We start from the raw sequence: 18042 nt of genomic DNA on the forward strand, positions 1-18042 counted from the left end.
CGGCGTTAGCCTTTGGCTCTGCGAGTGTGTGCGCATCCAAAATATAGCTAAGTGTGGTGTCAGAGCAGAGAGAGGGACGGTGGGAAATACACAGTACATGTACAGAGTTAAAGCCTCTGTCCTACTTCTTGTCCTGATCCCCCCCACATGTAGCTCAGATCTTGTTTTCTCATCTCTTGAAGTGCAAGTGTGAGTGTGGAAGACAACGAGAAAGAACAATGAGAGGAAATCGAGAGACAGCTGACTTGATATTTGCAGAGATTCCAACACGGAGTAAAATCAAACCTACGGAAACGAGCTTAAACGTACTGTTGACGGTCTTTTGTTGCAGTTGCAAGTTCTTCAAAGTTGGCACGGGATACAGATTTGATAATGGAATAAACTGCGTATGAACTGGAATCCAGAACAGAAAAAACAATATGAACAACAATATGAGCACGTATGACGGTGGTGACGCTAGTGCATTTTTTTGGGGTGCAATCAAATTTAAGTGGTAGAAGAGCTAAAAATGATGAAATTTCCTTTGGACATCCAAAGAATCCAAGATGTTTTTTGTATTTGTAAATCTATACAAAGACAATAATCCAAAGGGCTCAGTTTCTGAACCTTTTATCCACATGACTTTTCCTTGCTAGCTAGCACGTTTTGCCACTTTCCGAAACCAACAATCATGGCCGCTACACGCAGCGACTGGCCAGGTGTGCAACATCACGACAGTCTCGAGGAGAGACTGTTTGAAAGTGCCCACCTTCATCCCGATTTATAGGATTCATTATGTTGAGAAAGAGAGATCAGGGTCTGATCTGAACTTTCAGAACATCTATAAACGCCACGGCCTTCAGGCATCACCCAACAACACCTCATAGAAGTAGTTTGTTTCAAGCTGATGCATAAGAGTATTGTGCTACAATCTCTTCTGTTAAGACAAGAAAATAACAACTCTGACGACTTTTGCAGAAGTGGAATAGATCTGACCTTGACTTACAAGTAAGTCAAGTATTTGTACTGTTCGCGTCTACGAGAAGGAAGAAGACATGCTGAACAACGTGTGACTCCAGCACCAATAAAGCATGACAGCGACAGCCGTGTGCATTTGACATGGACAAAGCAGCAAGCCACAAAACCATTCAGATAGTTTGGATTTGTTCCAAGAAAAACAGACTTCAGCAGGTTGGTGCAGACAAACGCGTTGTTTAAATGTGAATGAGATCGTCTAATACCTTTACTACTATTACTACTATGAACAGCATGAGCAGACGGCCAAATCAATGTCTTTACTGTTAAAAAAATTTAAGTTTCTTAGGACAGAATTAAGCCTCCGGATGACGTTGGTGGCTGCTGCAGACCAACTACAGGTCTGACTAACTGCATGCATCTATTTACTAGCTGAGGGAGGTCTGATACATATCCGAGCACAGAGCAGATACAGTTACAGGCAGGCTCACATCAAACGGACGTCCGGCTGATGTAGCTGGGGGGCGGGGATGGAGAGAGAGGCAGAGAAATTTCACCGGCAATTTCATTAGGGATCAAATGGAAGTAAGACGTGTCTCCCTCCCTCCCTCACTCTCCTGAAGTGCTCACACAGCACAACAAAATGGAAACTCAATCAGGCCTTAACGTGGTCAGCTGACTGCTGGACCATGTTAATGTTATAGAGGTACCATGTGGTCCACATGCTAATGACACTGTCTGATAACTTACAGCTGAACACTGCCTTTGAGCACTGTTTTTTTTTCTTTCTTTCAGGGAGTTAGGTAAGAAGACACTGGTCTCATCTTTTGTGCATCAGCTACAGAGCCTGAGCCAGGAGGTGATTAGCCTAGCTTAGCATAAATTTGCTCATTAGCACGTTAGATCTTGTTTGTTTGATCCAAAGCTGCACAAACTGAAAAGCAAAAACAACAATTTGTGGTTTTAGAGGAGAGTTATGGGCTGTCACCATTTCTTCATAAACAGTACCTGCTGGCAGCCTTGTTCTCGCAGTGGCGTTGCCAGGCAACCAGCGGAGCTGTTGTCAACAGTTACACCACTTTCCCGCTTCTAAAACCACAACCTGCTTTATATTTCTGTTTACGTACAGATTGAACAAACAAGATGAGATTGGGTAGGCTTAGCTATGATAATGCTGATAAGTATAGATTTAGCCATGATAATGCTGATAAGTATAGATTTAGCTATGATAATGCTAATTAGCACATTATCTTGTTTGCTGAATCCATAGAAACACAAAGAGAAATGTAAAAACAACAATTTGTGGTTTTGGGGGGGGGGGGTTATGTGCCGTCACTCTCTCGATGAGCAACCACAAACTATGTGTATGTCATGTTGATCGTAACGTTGTCCGGCAACCAGCAGACTGTTGACATTTACAATATTTACCTCCTAAAACCACAACTTGTTCTTTTAAGATTTCTGTTTATGTAGCAATTGAGCAAACAAGAAATCCATACATAGTAAATTATGAGCTCTATAGGTGCTCGTAGGCTTCTTTTTAGAGGTAAAAACAACTGTACTTTTACGTATCGTGCTAGTTAGCAAATGTTAGCATACTAACATGCTAAACTAAGATGGTGAACATACCTGCTAAATATCCACATGTTAGCACAGTCTTTATGCACATGTTAGCATGCTAACGCTAGCCATGCAGACCAGCCAGCATGGCTGTAGACTCTTAGTCCTGTTTTATTTTACTGATAAACTAGGCTTATCAGATCCTGGCTCCAGGACTCACATGAGAGTGGTATTCATTGTTTCATGCCCACTCAAACAGCTTTATTTCCTTTTCTAAGGATGACAGTTTTTGAGCCATGACAAAGGTCAAATTGTGGCCTGCAACAGGCTAGGTTAGCCTAGCTTTTCCTAGCCAACTACTGGAAATGCCTTGTGCTACGTTGTCCCTTGCAGAAACAAGACTCTAAACCTCTCCTGGACAGATTAGAGGAGCCAGCAGTCAATGGTTTTATAAAACAGAGAAGTCAAAAAAAACCCCAAAAAAACAGGTTTTCCCAAAAAATGTGAATCACCACAGTCACGAGAGGTCCTTCAGCATACAGTCATAAATGTGTGCAAAAAGTATTAGCCCGCTGGGTCCATTAGCGTGCCAGATCAGCTGCAGACAGATATACACACCCAAGGAAACCCAGGATAATAAGTATATAAACAAGAGGAAACTTTAAAAATCAAACATGCAAAGCAGTAACCATGTTTGCTTCATTAGTCAACCTTAAATACTCAATTAGGTACATTCTCCAAACTGCTTTCACTGTAAGGCAAATTCTCCACAGCTTCAGAAATTTATTACAACTACAATGACATCCTAACAAAAGACTAAAAACCCGCAAGAGGAGAAAGCAGAGGCAGCGTGCATTTACTGTAAATTCAAGCCTTTGGGGAACACTGAGTGTAGGCTGAGCTCAGAGGTGGCAGCAGCATCAATAGTCAGCCTCTTTACCAGCATGCCGGCAAGACAAGCCAGAGCTGGAGAATCACTGGAAGACTTCCTAAGAAATGATAAGCATCATGCAATCTGAGTAAAATCAGCCATTAGCGACTGCATCACACTGGTGTGATGATAAATGGGCCGAGAGGAGAGGAGGCTACGATGTCTCAGTGTCTTCACAGAAGACGAAGCCTTTCCCAGAAACGCAGGATGAGTTTCACTGTTAGAGCCCGACTGCACCACACTGCACTGGAAGATGAAAAGTGCTCTCTGAGAACTGGCTTAAGTGCCAATTCAGAAAATTAAAAGGCACCACAGGGTATGGTTATAACTCGGGATTTCAAGGTCAATTTGACAGTCACTGATTTGAGGGAAAAAATATTCAATATAACTGCATCAAACACATCGGAGTGATAAAAGACCTTACACACTTCAGCAGCTACAGCTCAGAAGGCTGCCCATACTTGCACAGCCAGGGTTGTGCCATGATACAGGCAGATTGTCTAAATATGTGATTGTGGACCACAACCTGTATTCATGTAGCGCAGATCAGGAAAAAGGCAGCTTAACCGTGTTCACACTGACATTTACGGAGCCAAAAAGATGTAATATTCCAGAACTTTGCTGCATTCTTTCACTTTCAGATCGTTTCAGATGCTGGCTTCAGGATGACAGAAGAGTCCAGCCCACACTGGTTTCCATGGGGCTTAAAATGGGCAGTTGGCCAGATGACACAGCCAATAGTACACTGCATCTTTGTTTCTTCAGGGAGGAAAGCGACAACGCCACAGCAAGTGACCCCGCAGGCTTGTTGTGACATCTGGCACTGGAATAGTGCACCGTTATCAGCCCGGGCCACTTAACAGAAAGACAACACACCAGAAAAGCCCTCTTCACCTCCGCCTCGAGGTGTCAGTCAAAGAGACGAATAAGAGGCTACGAGTGGCTCATATTCTGTGTGATGATGAATGTGAGACGTGTGATGTTTTATGTAGCTTCGGGGTTCATCCAGGTGGTAAATGTCGCCCCTGACCCACCTTCCCACCTGATGGTCTAAACAAGAGCCTCCCTCATTAAATATATGACCTTTACAGTGTGAAATCACACCTTTGCCATTTTCCCCTGAAGCTTAAAAATGTTAAAAAAAAAAAAAAAAAAAAAGCAGCTGCTACTTCACTAAAGGTGGACCGCCTGTGCTGTGAACTGCTGCGGGAAACCCGAAATCTTCAAAATACACAAAGACGACAGATGAAGACACGTGTGATGCATTCAAGAGAAAAGACTACAAAACATTTCACATTTTCATGAGAACGGAACCATTTTGGTTCGATGATTTCATTGATCTTCTGGTGAAGAAGACCTAATCTAGGGGCTGCAACTAGCAATTATTTCACTATCCATTATTCTGTTGCTTAATTTCTTTGTTAATTGATCATTTGGGCTAAAAGAATATATCAATTTCTCACAATCAACTTCCTAAAACCCAACATGATGTTTTCAGATGTCTCCACTTCAAAGCACAAAGTAAACAGCATTGACAGATTAGTTCCTTTGCTCTGCTACAGCACCACCACTACATTAAAAATCTGAATTAGATCATGAAGCAACAGAACAATGGCTTCATTTCTAAAAACACTCCATGACGTTCTTCAAAGAACAACAGGTTCACTGAAACTCGATAGTGCCAAACTGTTCAGTGCGACAGGACTAGTTCTTAGGATTCCATTAACTTCATGCACACCTTATTCGCATGCCTAATCCATTAGCTATCACTCATCTGCAGTCAGACGAGCTTAATTGCCCTGGAGGGGCCACCAGGGGCCACCTGGCACCCACAGCAGGAGAGGAAGAAGCTGTGGGGTGCAGAGGGGGGAAGAGAGGTGTCAAAACGAGGCAGCGTTACCACCGCCCGGAGGCATCGCTCACTTCAGCTGAGCACATATTTCACTCTCAGAGCGTAATGTCACTCGTTCATCATTATAATAGAGAGTTAATTGGAGCATCCATCCGACACATGCAAAGTAGGCTGCACCTGCAAATACAGTACGTGCCATCCTCGCACATCACACCAGACTCCCTTGAAAATATGGCAGTTTAAAGTCACTTTGCATAAAAAGTACGAGTTAGACACCTCACGGATGTAGAAACTGTTTCTCATCAAAACACAAACCACTTTTTTCTACACTTTCACTTTGCCTGGTATTTCCCAAATCATTCAACAAAACTGGCAGCAGCAAGCAATGTAGACCAATCCAAAAAGCTCCATCAATCAAATTCCACTTGATGGACTGTGTTACGATGAAATTGCCCTTAACACCCTCATGAATCAGTGAAACATCATGTTCTGAAGTAAACAGCTTTGCTATAACTGTTCTCCATACGATCAGTAACAGAGTTCCCCCTCCAGGGTCTACATATCAAAGCATTGCACCCAGGCTAATTACTCTATCTTGGCCTTGGCAGGTGCAAGCCGGCAGACTGGAACAAAGCCAACCCTCATATATCAGGGCAACTTTAAAAGATGACCCAGATGACACCGCGAACCACTGTAGCTGCAATCGGATCCTTGTGAAGCATGTAATCGTTTGGCCGTGATGTGTGCCAATTCTCATAAGGACAGGATGCCGCTAAGAAGACGTGTTTAACGAGGTCCACCTCCTCTGCAAAGGCAGACACATGTGACCCAAAAACTTGACCAAATCCTCGATGATTTATGGTAAACATGCCATCAGCGTGAGCCACTGAGCTGCAGCTTATTTGGATAAAATTTCAACTTCTTTCAAGTGCAGAGCTGTCGAGTTTTCTGCTCAGGAAGCTGGTTGTAATTAGAACAGCAATGATTAGTCAATTAATCCATAAGTGGCTCAAAAGAAAACTAATCAGTGACTACTTGATAATCGATTAATCCTTCGAGAAATGGGCTGGTTGAGAGAATTTGCTGCTTTTCTTTATCTTACGTGGTCGTAAATCTAATTATTTAGTGGATTTTGGACAGTTGGGTTGAATAAAACCAGAAATTTAACGACTAGGATTATTGTGATGGGTACGTTCCACTGTTTTCTCATGTTTTATGGACCAAATATTCGGCAGGTTAACTGACAGTAACAGTTAGTTGCAGCTCTTGTTTGCAATGACAGAAAGAAAACTTAGTCTGAACTTTTATCCAAATAAACTCTGCTGTCATGTAGCTGATGTATGCAGAACAGAAAAGTAGCTCCAAACCTATCAGACATGGTTGTGTGATGTCTTCCCTCAGGCATGTGTTCATACATTAAACCTTAACATTAAATTGGCAAAATTTTGAATGGGGTTTGGTGCTGTGCTGTCTCGATAGAAGAAGCTGTCAGGAAACACTTTCATAGACTGAACTGGAGCGAGAAACCACACTCACCGGCCAGGCGAACTGAAAGGGGATCAATATCTTGCCAGCATCGTCGACTTTATTCGCGTTATTCTTGGCGCTCTTAAAAGAAAACATATTTCCACCGAGAACTTGCGTAGATCCAGCTCCGAACGTGCAGGTGCCGCCGGTGGTGACCTCCATCTGGTACTCCTTCAGGCAGATTTTGAAGTAAGTGTCGCACTCGTCTCGGGTGCAGCGCAGGTCCTGGGAGCTCCTGGAGCCGTCGCAGCACTCCCCGTCCGCTAACTCGCCGTTTACATTCTCCACGGAGATCAGCTGCAGCTCGAAATAGCCGGTTGACTGGGACACCTGGAAGCAACATTTTAAAAGACCAAAATTACACATACAGGCCTTTGTGAAGAGGCTGCAGCGCGGCGATGGTCGCTCAAATTGGTGCGTAAAAGGGGAGCAAGCGGCGCCTGGCTCAGGGCAAATCATTATGGAGCTTATGCAGATCGGTTGGGTGAGTTATCCCAAAATTATTTCTTGCATGATGAACGGAGCGCGTGAACAGCCCACAGTTTGCAGGGTAGGGTGTTTTTTTTTTTTTTTTTTTTTTTTGACAATCAGGGTACTCTCAGACTGGGAGCGAATTAACCGCTGCAGCAGCCAATTGATGCAATGCAACTTCCAACTTCTTGGTTCAGGCCTCATTTTGAGCCCCCCTCAGAAAAAAAAAACAATTAAAAAAACAAAAAACAGAAGGGCTCTCAGCATTGTAGCCAAAATGGGGAGAAGCCTGAATCAATTCCTCAGACTTCAATCTTGTCATGGTAACATGATCACATGCTCCACAACTGACGGCTACGTAATTCAATTATCGATTAATGTGATGCAGAATATGCAATGCCGGAGAGCAAACGCATCTGCCCACGCCCACCAACTTTTGACATTGGTCATTTTGAACATTTATTTCATTTGCGTGGAGAACAATTAAATATTCTTTAAGGAGGAAGGGATGAAATAAAAGCCTCCTTACCTCCGTCCATAACGTCAACAGCAGGCACACTATTGGGAAGCAATTCCTAATCCTGGTGCGATTCCACATGCCTCCGATTAATTAGAGTGACATAGAGGTTGGGGGGGGTGGGGGGTGGGGGGGAGAGAGGCGATAAGAAAAGACAAACAGCCGCGGACCCGGCGACCAGTTCCTCCTCTCCTGACATGCAAGGATGAAATATTCACATGCGCGTTTTCTCCGCCGTGTGCGTCCAGATTGCAGCGAGGCGTTACATGCGTGTGTGCGAGCAGGCGGCGGATTGCAGCGCATTGATGATGGTCCCCGCACAGGAGTGTCCCTCCGTCAAATCTCTCCACACAGCAACTGAGAGGCTCCGCAGCCACAGCCTGAGGAGAGGATGTCGGCTTTGATTGGCAGCTCCGCAAACCACTTACAAATTGGCCTGCGGGCAGTCTCTGAGCCAACCGGATTAAGGGGCGGACAATAGTATAATAACCCCACCAGCCCTCCTCCTCCACCACCTCCTCCTCCTCCTCCCAAAACTTGAATTCTGCTGGGGTTTGTCCTGAGCTTCATTTGGACAAAGCAGAGGTCGACTTTGATTAAACGCAAAGATGTGACGATGAGCAGGGTTATTACTTCAACTTGTCTTCATTTTAATTAATTGTTTGCCTTCTATCATTTCTAATCACCCCCACACGAAGCGTTTAAGTATAATTTGTCACCGGGAGTTCCTAAAAATAGTCGCACAAGTAGACTGAAAGTGGGCTGATCGCTGATGACAGTGTGATTATGATTTTTATTAAATGAACAGTTTGCGTGGATCATCTGTCCTGAATGCAGCCTGGTTTGTTTGATTTAAAATTTCGCCCTCAAATTGATTTCCCTTCTTTCTACTGATGCTTGCAAACATTTATTTTTGGCTCTTTTGTGATTAATATAATTTTTTAAATCTTCTTGCCGAAATCTTGTTACCGCTCATGTGTTTCTGCAGAATTACTGGCTGCTGAAAGTAAAACTGCCCTTAAACACATCACTTTTTCAGGAACCAGACCAGACTCACCAAGGAGCTCTAAGTGCATCAGTCCCATTCATTTCAGCAGTGTAGAGCGCCCTCTACTGTCTGTACAGACACCGTTTAACCTGATTCTCTAAAGCCCGGTGATATGAGGACATAGGATGTGCAAAAATAGATATATAGTAAGAATATATGATGTCACACTTTTCTGCTTTTTATATTCTGGTATTGAATAAATGTTGATATTAACATTTTTCCTCTTCTTTTGGTGCAATTTTTGGGTATTCTTCTTCTCATCAATGGTGGAAGACGTACTCAGATCTTGAACTCATTATCACTGGATCATAACCATCAGTGATGCATTAATGTGTTAGCATCGCTAATATTGCAGCAGGTAAAGGTGGACTTAATTTCAGTTACTTTATGTACCTCCAGGTGGGTTCATCCATGATAATGCATCATAATTTATTAGTTGATTTATATTTTGTACAGTAGAAAATACTCAAGTGAAGTACAAGTGCCTCAAAATTGCACTTGACTACAGTACATGAGTAAATGCACTTAGTTGTAATCCACCACCATTTTTCTCTGCGGTATCCTGTTACCATGTGCTGCTGCATCAGTCTAATATCTCACACTCTTCTTGTGCGACCTGCTGAGACAGACGCTTGTCTTACTTTAGGACATCTGCATCACCTGACAGCACCTCCTCATGCTTTTGATTTTTCTTTCTTTCCCACCTTCTGAAATTAAACTGGATTCCTTTCATCTGTGTGTAGACAGTTTAAGTTTGGTTTACTTTTCTTCTTCTCAAGCTCGCATTTATGATAATGCAACAAGTGCAGACTGAAGTGAAATGTATTTACTTAAATAATGTGACTTTAAGCTGTTTATCCATTTTTCCGATGTGAATAAAGCTTTTATCATCAATAGACACAACAAGTATTGCAGCTCAGGTGTAAGTGGCGTGCACCATGCGACCACTGAATTCACCCCACTCTAAGGGAGAGAAGCTGCCAATCAAAGTGTATGTGACAGCAGCGCCCCCCCTGCCCCCCATGTCTCTGTCTCCTTCTCATCAGGCGACTGCCAGCCCATCAGATAGGCCTTAAAGGAGGCTGTCGATAGCCTGAGCAGCCGAGCCGCTTGGACTGGAACATTTCACACGCTGTCACAAGTGCATGCGAGTGCCTTAAGTTGCCTCACACCTAGTGAAGGGCCTCAGGTGGTGAAGGAACTGTGTGTGTGTGTGTGTATGTGTGTGTGTGTGTGTGTGTGTGTGCGTGCGTGTGTGTGTTCTGTTGTGCTTGACTAGTATGGGTTTTTAGCCATGCTAGCGGCTCTAGAGGTGGAAGTGTCAGTCGGTTGGCTTGTCCACCACTTGGGTCCACACGAGGGATGGATAAAATTTTATTGGCACCGATGCCAGTATTGATTCTGCTTATTGGTCCAATTCATTATTGATTCCCTTATTGATTCCTGTCTGTAGCCTGAGAGCTAATTGTAGTAACAGCCGGTCATCATCTAAAGTGGATGAAATTCGAGAATATTCGCCCAGTACTTGCTGTCATTTTAAAAATCTGATAAGCCTGCCTGTGTGGCGCTAATTGTAATGTTGTAATGCCGCTCGGCTGGGAGGCAGTGGCATGCGTGCGTAGTGTCAATTGCTGCTGTTTCCAGCCTCGCTTGAAAGGATCATTTCACAGACACTACAGCTGGCACTGTTGTCATCTTCCAGTACATTGGTTTATGGCCAAATACCTGCAAAACTAATGATATTCCCGACAGTATTAGCTGTGCCATTTAGCAAATGTTAACATGCCGACCCACTAAATAAGATGTTGAACATGTAAACAATAAACCTGTTAAAACACCAGTATGTTAGCATGCTGATGTTAGCATTTAGCACCAGTCCAGCTCACAAAGATGCGAGTGCAGCTGTAGACTCTTAAGCTGTCTTGCATACAGGCTGTTTAATAGCGCTATCTTGTGCTGAACGCATACTTTTTAAGAACATTTTTCATTTTCATGCCCATAAAATTAAAAGCATTCAGTGTTTACCCCAGAACTGTTTTCATGTCAAGGTGGAAATGCCTCCGTAAAAGCCTTTAGACCTTAATGATTCACTAATATGTGCCTCGCCATTGAAACCGTGACTAATGACATTTGTTAAGCATCTCTTCAAGCCTGAGTGATTCACCAGAGGAACCTGGGTACATTTTGCCTGTACGTACAAAACTGATCTATAAAAAACTACCTGGAAGTCTAAGTGACAAAAGGAAATATGCAAAATAATGACAAAAGATCAGGATTTTACACAGTTTTATGTTTCATGAATAACATCTAATATGTGCTAAAAGACTAATATTAGTTCAACATAGCACCAAACTCTAGTATGGCGTGAATACTAACACCTACCAAAGGGCCTCGGGTGGTGTGTGCCTACCTTGTCTTCCTGTTTGCATACACCACATACATGTGTGTGAGGCACAGAGAGAGGAGTGTGTGTGCAGGAGGAGAAGGGATTATGAGTGGGAGCGCTGTGGGGGGTTTGCCAGTCTCCAGGGGGGAGGTGAAGTGGATTTCTTCTCTCATCCATTTTTCATGGCTTTTCTCCTTTCAGATCTCCAGTCTCTGTACATACGGCTGACGGGTCGATTCTCTTTTATCTTTAAGCATCTTTTGGGGCCTCAGTGTGTGTGTGTCTGGTGGCGTTTGGGGAGGGTTTGATGGTGGCGGCATGGGTCAAGGTTGAGACATGCTGGTTTTCATCAAGCCCTAATGACTGCCTCCCCACACTGCCTGCTAAGAGGACGCTCATTTGCTGATGTATTCTGGGTTTTAATTGTGGGCGGCTTCAGTATCTTTCTCTAATGTTTGAATCTCTGAATTCTAAATACTTAGTGAAGACGATGTGCATGTTCTCTACAGTGCAAATGGATGCAAGGATGTGATGCAAGATCTCGTAGGAATATTATGGAGGTCAGTCCAGATGGACCATACATAAACAGTAGTGTTTAATAGCAGTTTATTTCCCTTGTGAATTAATTCAAACACATTTGTCTTTTAAAAGGAGCTTTGAATAATTGATGACCTCTGTTTTTTGACCTCTAGGGTTCATCACCATTGGCCAAACTTGTTTCCAGGCCTCCATCCTTCCCTTTGAGCTGCAGAAGCCTTTGACTGTCAATATTTCCATAGTAGAGAAAGCGCCAGCTGATCTAATGATGATAATAACATTTGCATTTTTTGGTGTTGAAATTTGAAGTCTTTTAATCCTTTATTGGCTGTATCCAGGCTAAGGCGGATACATCTGGAACTGCTAGTACAGCTGTGAAAATGATCACTGTAAGTGTTTTCAGACCATTTTTGAAATCAATAAAAGCTAAAACAACAGAGAAACAGCTGATTTCCCCAGATCTCAGTTTGGATTGATTGAATAAATCTGTGCATTGAAGTCATTGTTGGCATGGTGTTGGACAGGTGAGAAACACGTATTTTGCATTTTCTGTCTTTATTTGATTGTTGACAGTGTAGAGTGAAAGTGATCATGTGGAGAGAAAGTGAAATCAGAGAAGCTGAATGAAGGAGGCCACATGTCTTCTGCACTCTGAGCAAATCAAGGTATCAGATAAAAGCATATATTCCCTCCCGTGAATCATGCCTTCATACCTGATATCCCTCACTGTTCAGGTGAGAAAAATGTCTTTGTGTTTATCTGCTGTAGAAAGAATGGGGAAACTACAGTACGCTCTGCACAAAGGCTAGCAGAGGAATGCAGCTTTACCAGCAGATTGCCAGGCAAACCACTCACACTGTATGGCAGTTATGCAAATGCGGGTGAGTAAAGCCTTAAAATACCTCGTCACATTGTTGGCACAATATGTTAGCAGCAGTTTAAAGCGCCAAAAGAAACCTCAATCAGCAACATTACATGACCAAGATGTCAGCTAATGAACTGAGATATGGGACAAGCTAACCAGTTCAAGAGCTGGACGTCTGCCCAGTCGGTGATTTGTTCATTTGTAACTTTGAGGATGGCCCAAAACCAACCATACTTAATACTTAGCCTAACCCTACACTAAAAAACTGTATCTGTAGTCACTTAACCGCTGAAATATTTAGTTCCAGAGGTGGTTTGGTTGCTGGGTTTATTTTCCGCAGCACAGACTCTACTGAATGATCATAGGAATATTATAGGAATACTACAGGCAGCAGTGTGTCTCTATGATTCTCTCACTCTGCGACTGTACATCGCTGCTTTTCACTTTGATCCTGAAGGTGAATCCACTCTATGAAGGCCAAAATATAGAACGGAATTTAGTATTTGTAGTATATAGTTTAGAGAATATCGTAGATCCAATATGAAAAGGGTGCGATTGAAAGAAAAAGGCACAATTACAAATCTGTGTGCTATTTCAGCACCACAGACAGCACCGTGGATTTATCAATACACAGCACGGTTAGACTGCTGATAAACCTCAGTCAGATAAAGGATCAATGAGCCAGGCAGGGGATAGAGAGGGGGGTGGCAGCTTAACAAAGGGGATGCTTTTTGGTCATTTTGTCAACAAGGAGGATGGAAGCCCCCCTCGTATTCCCTAAGGCGTTTACCGGAAGTCTGATGATCACCAGCCACAGGATTCGTAACCAAGGCGAGGGAGTTCATGGCCAGTCCAAACTAGCACTGCCGCCTAGCAGGTGTTTTCATGAGCGAAATCACTTGAACAGCAAACTTATCACAGAGGCTACTTGACTTGTCAACAATTTATTCTTGTTTTACCGATGCTCTGCGACACAGATGGAGAACATCACGGCTTAATTACAAACATTAGGAATACCAGGTTTATCAGCTGGAATTAGACTGAGGTCGTCAAGCTGGTCCGTAAACGAGGCCCGAGTGTTTCAGTGTCTTCGGTTACCTGTTTTTATCCCTCACCTCCCATGGTTGACTGAGCTATGAAGTGTGCAGAAAGGGCATTTCCGCTGCGATAACACGAGACATGTAGTCACCACTGACACTGAAGTGTACCTCTCTCGTACCCTCATGTTCTGCTCTGCTGATAGCATTGTATGCATTTGTGTTTTCTCATGCTGTCAGCTCAGATTTCATGCAGCACATGCCAGTCTGTGTGATGTGTTACTGTTCAGGCAAAGAGACAGACATTCCCAAACTAACTGGAAATGCATAGCTGGGTTTCAATAACACGGGGTGAACAGGGAAGCAGTCCACCACCAGCACACACATTTGAGAATGATTTACAATAGAAGAACCACAGTTACAATGTTAACCAGTTGGGCAAGTTAATGACACTTCACACTGCATGTCTTGCTTTTCCTGTTCTTGCTTTGGAGCTGATTTTGTCCCCGTTTAACCTTGTAGATACAGCAAAATTAATGGTTGCCCATGCAGAACCCCCTTTAATTTGATGTATTTTCCGTGAAGGCATGGCAACACTAGATATTGTTTGATGTTTATATTCTGTTGCTAAAAACTCAGCGATCCTCTCCAACAGATGACGATTGGGAAAACGCTGCAGGGGATGCGTCCTGAAGCCCTTTGAACCTAAATTATTGTTTCTTTTGCTTCCTCTCCTCTGCTATCCTGTAAGAGATGAGATATGATGCTCTGATTACCTAAAGCTGCCTGTCCGACCATAAATCACTGATTTAAAGGTATGATTAAAGAGGATATGTGGTATGTTTTTCAGATTTCTTTTCTTGCCAGTGTTAACATGGCAGAGAGGACTTTCCTATTTCACTCCTTCCACATATGGAGATACGTAAGGGGAGACTTGCCTAAACCCTCCGATCCACCCCAGCACGCACAGCCCAGGACCTCGTAAATTACGTCACTGATAAGGCCCAGCAGAAGCTGCACGAAGACTCACAACACTGCAAAAAAAAGAGCAGCGAAACCTCTATGACGACCTTGAAATGAGCCCTTTAAAACAGAAACAGGTTGTGGGTATCCACGTGGTTCCGATCCAGGCTTGCTTATCAGTTTAAAGCCGCCCCCCTCCTGTTCTTCCTCAAAGCATGATGCCATGTTAATCCAAGGTTACAACCTAACTGCTCAACAGTTGAGGGCAGAAGAGCAGCACATCTTGTATGAATTTCAAGGGTAACTTTGGTGATAAGAAACGATGGATCGCTTGATCTGATCAGGAGATTCGATTGTATTTGCTAATGTTTATGGCAGCGGCTTCCAGACTGGCAGTCGGGACCCACCTAAGGGGAAGCAGCAGGATAAATCCGATGGATCGTGATTGCCAAGAAGATTGGAAATAAGAAAACAACCCACTGTGCTATTATCAAAGACTTAACCTCACTCTTTGGTTGAACGTGTCATGACTCATCGACAAATGCAGCCTGTGATAAAAAGGAAGAGGAGTTGCAGGTAGCTTCACTTTAAAGGAGACTGTGCTCCCAGGAAAAATGATTTTGATCAGTGTCGGACATTTCAGCACATGCCAAAAAAGTGACAAAGTCCTCTTGTGGCAGCAGTAATTATGGCTCCTGTCCATCAGGAGCAAAAGAGAAGGTAGTGTGATCTTGTGGTGCCATAAATTCCACACAAGAAGTAGGCTGGGGTGGATGGATGAGCCAGAAAATGTTGGACTTTTCCATTGGAGGCCACTGGATTCTTTTACCCATGACCAAGCTCCCCAACCTTAACTATGTGGTTATTATTGACACCACAAGCCAAGTTGTTTCTGTGCCTAAACCTAACCGAACCTTAACTTTAGAGGTCGATGTCATCCCGTCATTAGTGGTGTCAGATCAGAAAACGCTTACATGTGTTGTTCTGTAGGACATGGACTAACAATTTATTTAACTTGGAGGACAAAAAAGCCAAAAAATGTTGGTGACCACTGATTAAAATGATTTCTTTAGCTTGCTCCAGCTACAAACAGTTAAAGCCACAGTTAAAGTAAGCACAAAAGCTCAGGTGAACTTCTAACTAGCCGAGACAACAATGGCTCCAAAAGACAGACAGTAGATGTGTTAAGAAAGACAGGTTGACAAAGGTTAATAACGCACACCTCCTTCTCAGACGCTAAGATCTCATTTGCATACAGATGGAGAGTGTGTCAGAGTGCTGGAATCATTCTGGTATTGTGCACATCAGTGTGTCGTCTAGCTGCAGCGGTGGATCTTGTCTTTCCTTCAGAGGGCAGGTTTTTAGCTCCCACCTGTGAATGGACTGCATTCAGAGAGAGGGTTGGTAATCCATCTGCTGTGGTAACACACACACACACACACACACACACACACACATCCAGATGGTCTCTGGAGAACACAGACATCCCATGTGTCCAGTTACAACATGAAAGCAACAGGGACGCAATTCAAGTACCCATCCATCCACCCATCCCCACCACCCTTTTACAGATGGATGGGTGGGGGTGAATGAGGGGTGTATTTACAGAACTTTTGTTCATACACAGTCTCTGTAAGATGTGCCACTGAAAACATTAGCTTGACTCATTTTTTTCCGAGAGTTAAATGAGAGAATCAACACTACTCTCAGTTTTGGTTATTATCACATCACATCACACTATCACATCTAAAGCTCACTTATGAACATGTTATATCTGAAGTGTCCCATCCATACACACACAGAAATGTAGAAACAACAACTTCCTGGAGTCTGGAGTCCGTCACACTAAGGAAATCCTGCTAAAACTAGAAATAGTCATTTTTACATTTCTGTACATGCACAAATTAAACGAGATGCTATGCTATGCTATGCTATGCTATGTCGTGTTAATATCTGAGCATTAGAGGTTCTGTTTGGTGTAGTTTTGAAGTTTGGACGGAGCCATGCTAGCTGTTTCCACCTGCTTCCAGTCTTTATGCTAAGCTAAGCTAATTTCTACATTGTTCTCGCACTGTATTTAACACACAGATGTGAGAGTGGTGTTGATCTCGTCTAACTCAGACTGCCTCGAATAATCTACATCCATCTACATTTGATGACGTTTCTAAATGACTGTAAGGTTAAAACCTCAAATCTCAAACAGTAAAAAGACCCTAATGTTCATGTAAAGCTGAACATACCTTGGCTGACAACATTTCTAAGCCACCAGCTGACTCATGTTTCATAACCACGCGGCAGAGAAGCAGAAGCAAGCTGAGGACACAAACTGTGGAGGTCAAACATTTCTCTTTCAGTCTTTGTGTTATTAAGGTCAAAAGCATTTCAGGAAAATGAAATAAAAACCTGTCAAGCACTTGTCTGATGTTTCTGCTGCTCTGCACCAGTGACATTACCAGAGAAGCGTGTTTTGATACTGAAGTTAGAGGGAGTATAAGCGTGACCTGAAGTCAATTCGTTCCCAAGCAACATGCTTTCATGAGAGCTGCAGACGAGCGGCACTGGCATTTGAAGAAAGACAGGAAGAGTCATAGTAACGTGTAGCGTTTGAAGAGTTTTTAAATTGGTTCATGTTGAGCCTGGAGGGGAAAAAACAATTTTATTGGCCGCTCTATTTTAAAGTATTGTTATGTACTGCAGACATCTCACTCATCCTATAGGTTTGTCTACATACAGTCTGTCTGCTCTACTCATATTAGTGTATGTCTGCATGTCTCCTTCTCGTTTCTCTGCTCTCATGCATCCCCTGACACACCTGATGCCCTCTACCAACTGCACTCCTCCAGTAACAATGACTCTACAACACAGAAAATGTTCTTCCTGTTTCCCTGCACTCGTGCACACACACCTCTGCAGAATCACCTTCGATAAAAACACGTCCACAGTGAATGTGAGAGCCCTGCTTTGGTTTCTGGGAAACCTATCAAGGGGCCCGTCGAGATCAGATCTGCAGAATTTACATTTGCTCTGCCTTATCGCCACAGAGGGATTCTTTGCGTAAAAGTGTCGACCTGTTTCCTGATCAGGATGCGCTTGTTCAAAACAGATGATGTATATCAACGGGCTGCATAAAGGCTGCTGACAGATTCATGCAAGCAGCGGGGAAGTGCTGCGCATTTCACGTTAATCACAGAGTACTTGCTGATCTCTGCTCTTTCAGTTTCCTCTGGAAGTCGTTTCACTACTTCATGCCAACATAAAAGGCATTTTTTTAACATTTATAAGCAGTGTACAAGTATTTTTTTGTTGACTGACAGTATATCTTACACACTTATACGACTACATGTGCAAACCAGTTATTAAATGTTTACGTACTATAATAAAAAGTGAATTTCTT

The 18042-nt window shown here is 43.2% G+C and overlaps 1 protein-coding gene across 2 annotated transcripts in view; it reads right to left on the reverse strand.

The window, feature by feature from the left end:
• jag2b (jagged canonical Notch ligand 2b) overlaps nt 1-8171 on the reverse strand; it is a 41446-nt gene extending 33275 nt beyond the window's left edge. The window contains exons 1-2 of one of the 2 annotated variants that reach the window (XM_076756266.1): nt 7825-8171; nt 6834-7154 (exon numbers count right to left, since the gene is read on the reverse strand). In XM_076756266.1, coding sequence (XP_076612381.1) covers nt 6834-7154; nt 7825-7893 — 390 coding nt within the window. In that variant the 5' untranslated portion in view covers nt 7894-8171. The remainder of the gene's footprint in view (nt 1-6833; nt 7155-7824) is intronic. The other variant, XM_076756264.1, reaches the window with a different exon arrangement.
• Between the last annotated feature and the right edge of the window lie 9871 nt (nt 8172-18042).

This window comes from Chaetodon auriga, chromosome 18 (assembly GCF_051107435.1).
Source record: "Chaetodon auriga isolate fChaAug3 chromosome 18, fChaAug3.hap1, whole genome shotgun sequence".
Classification (NCBI taxonomy): Eukaryota; Metazoa; Chordata; class Actinopteri; order Chaetodontiformes; family Chaetodontidae; genus Chaetodon; species Chaetodon auriga.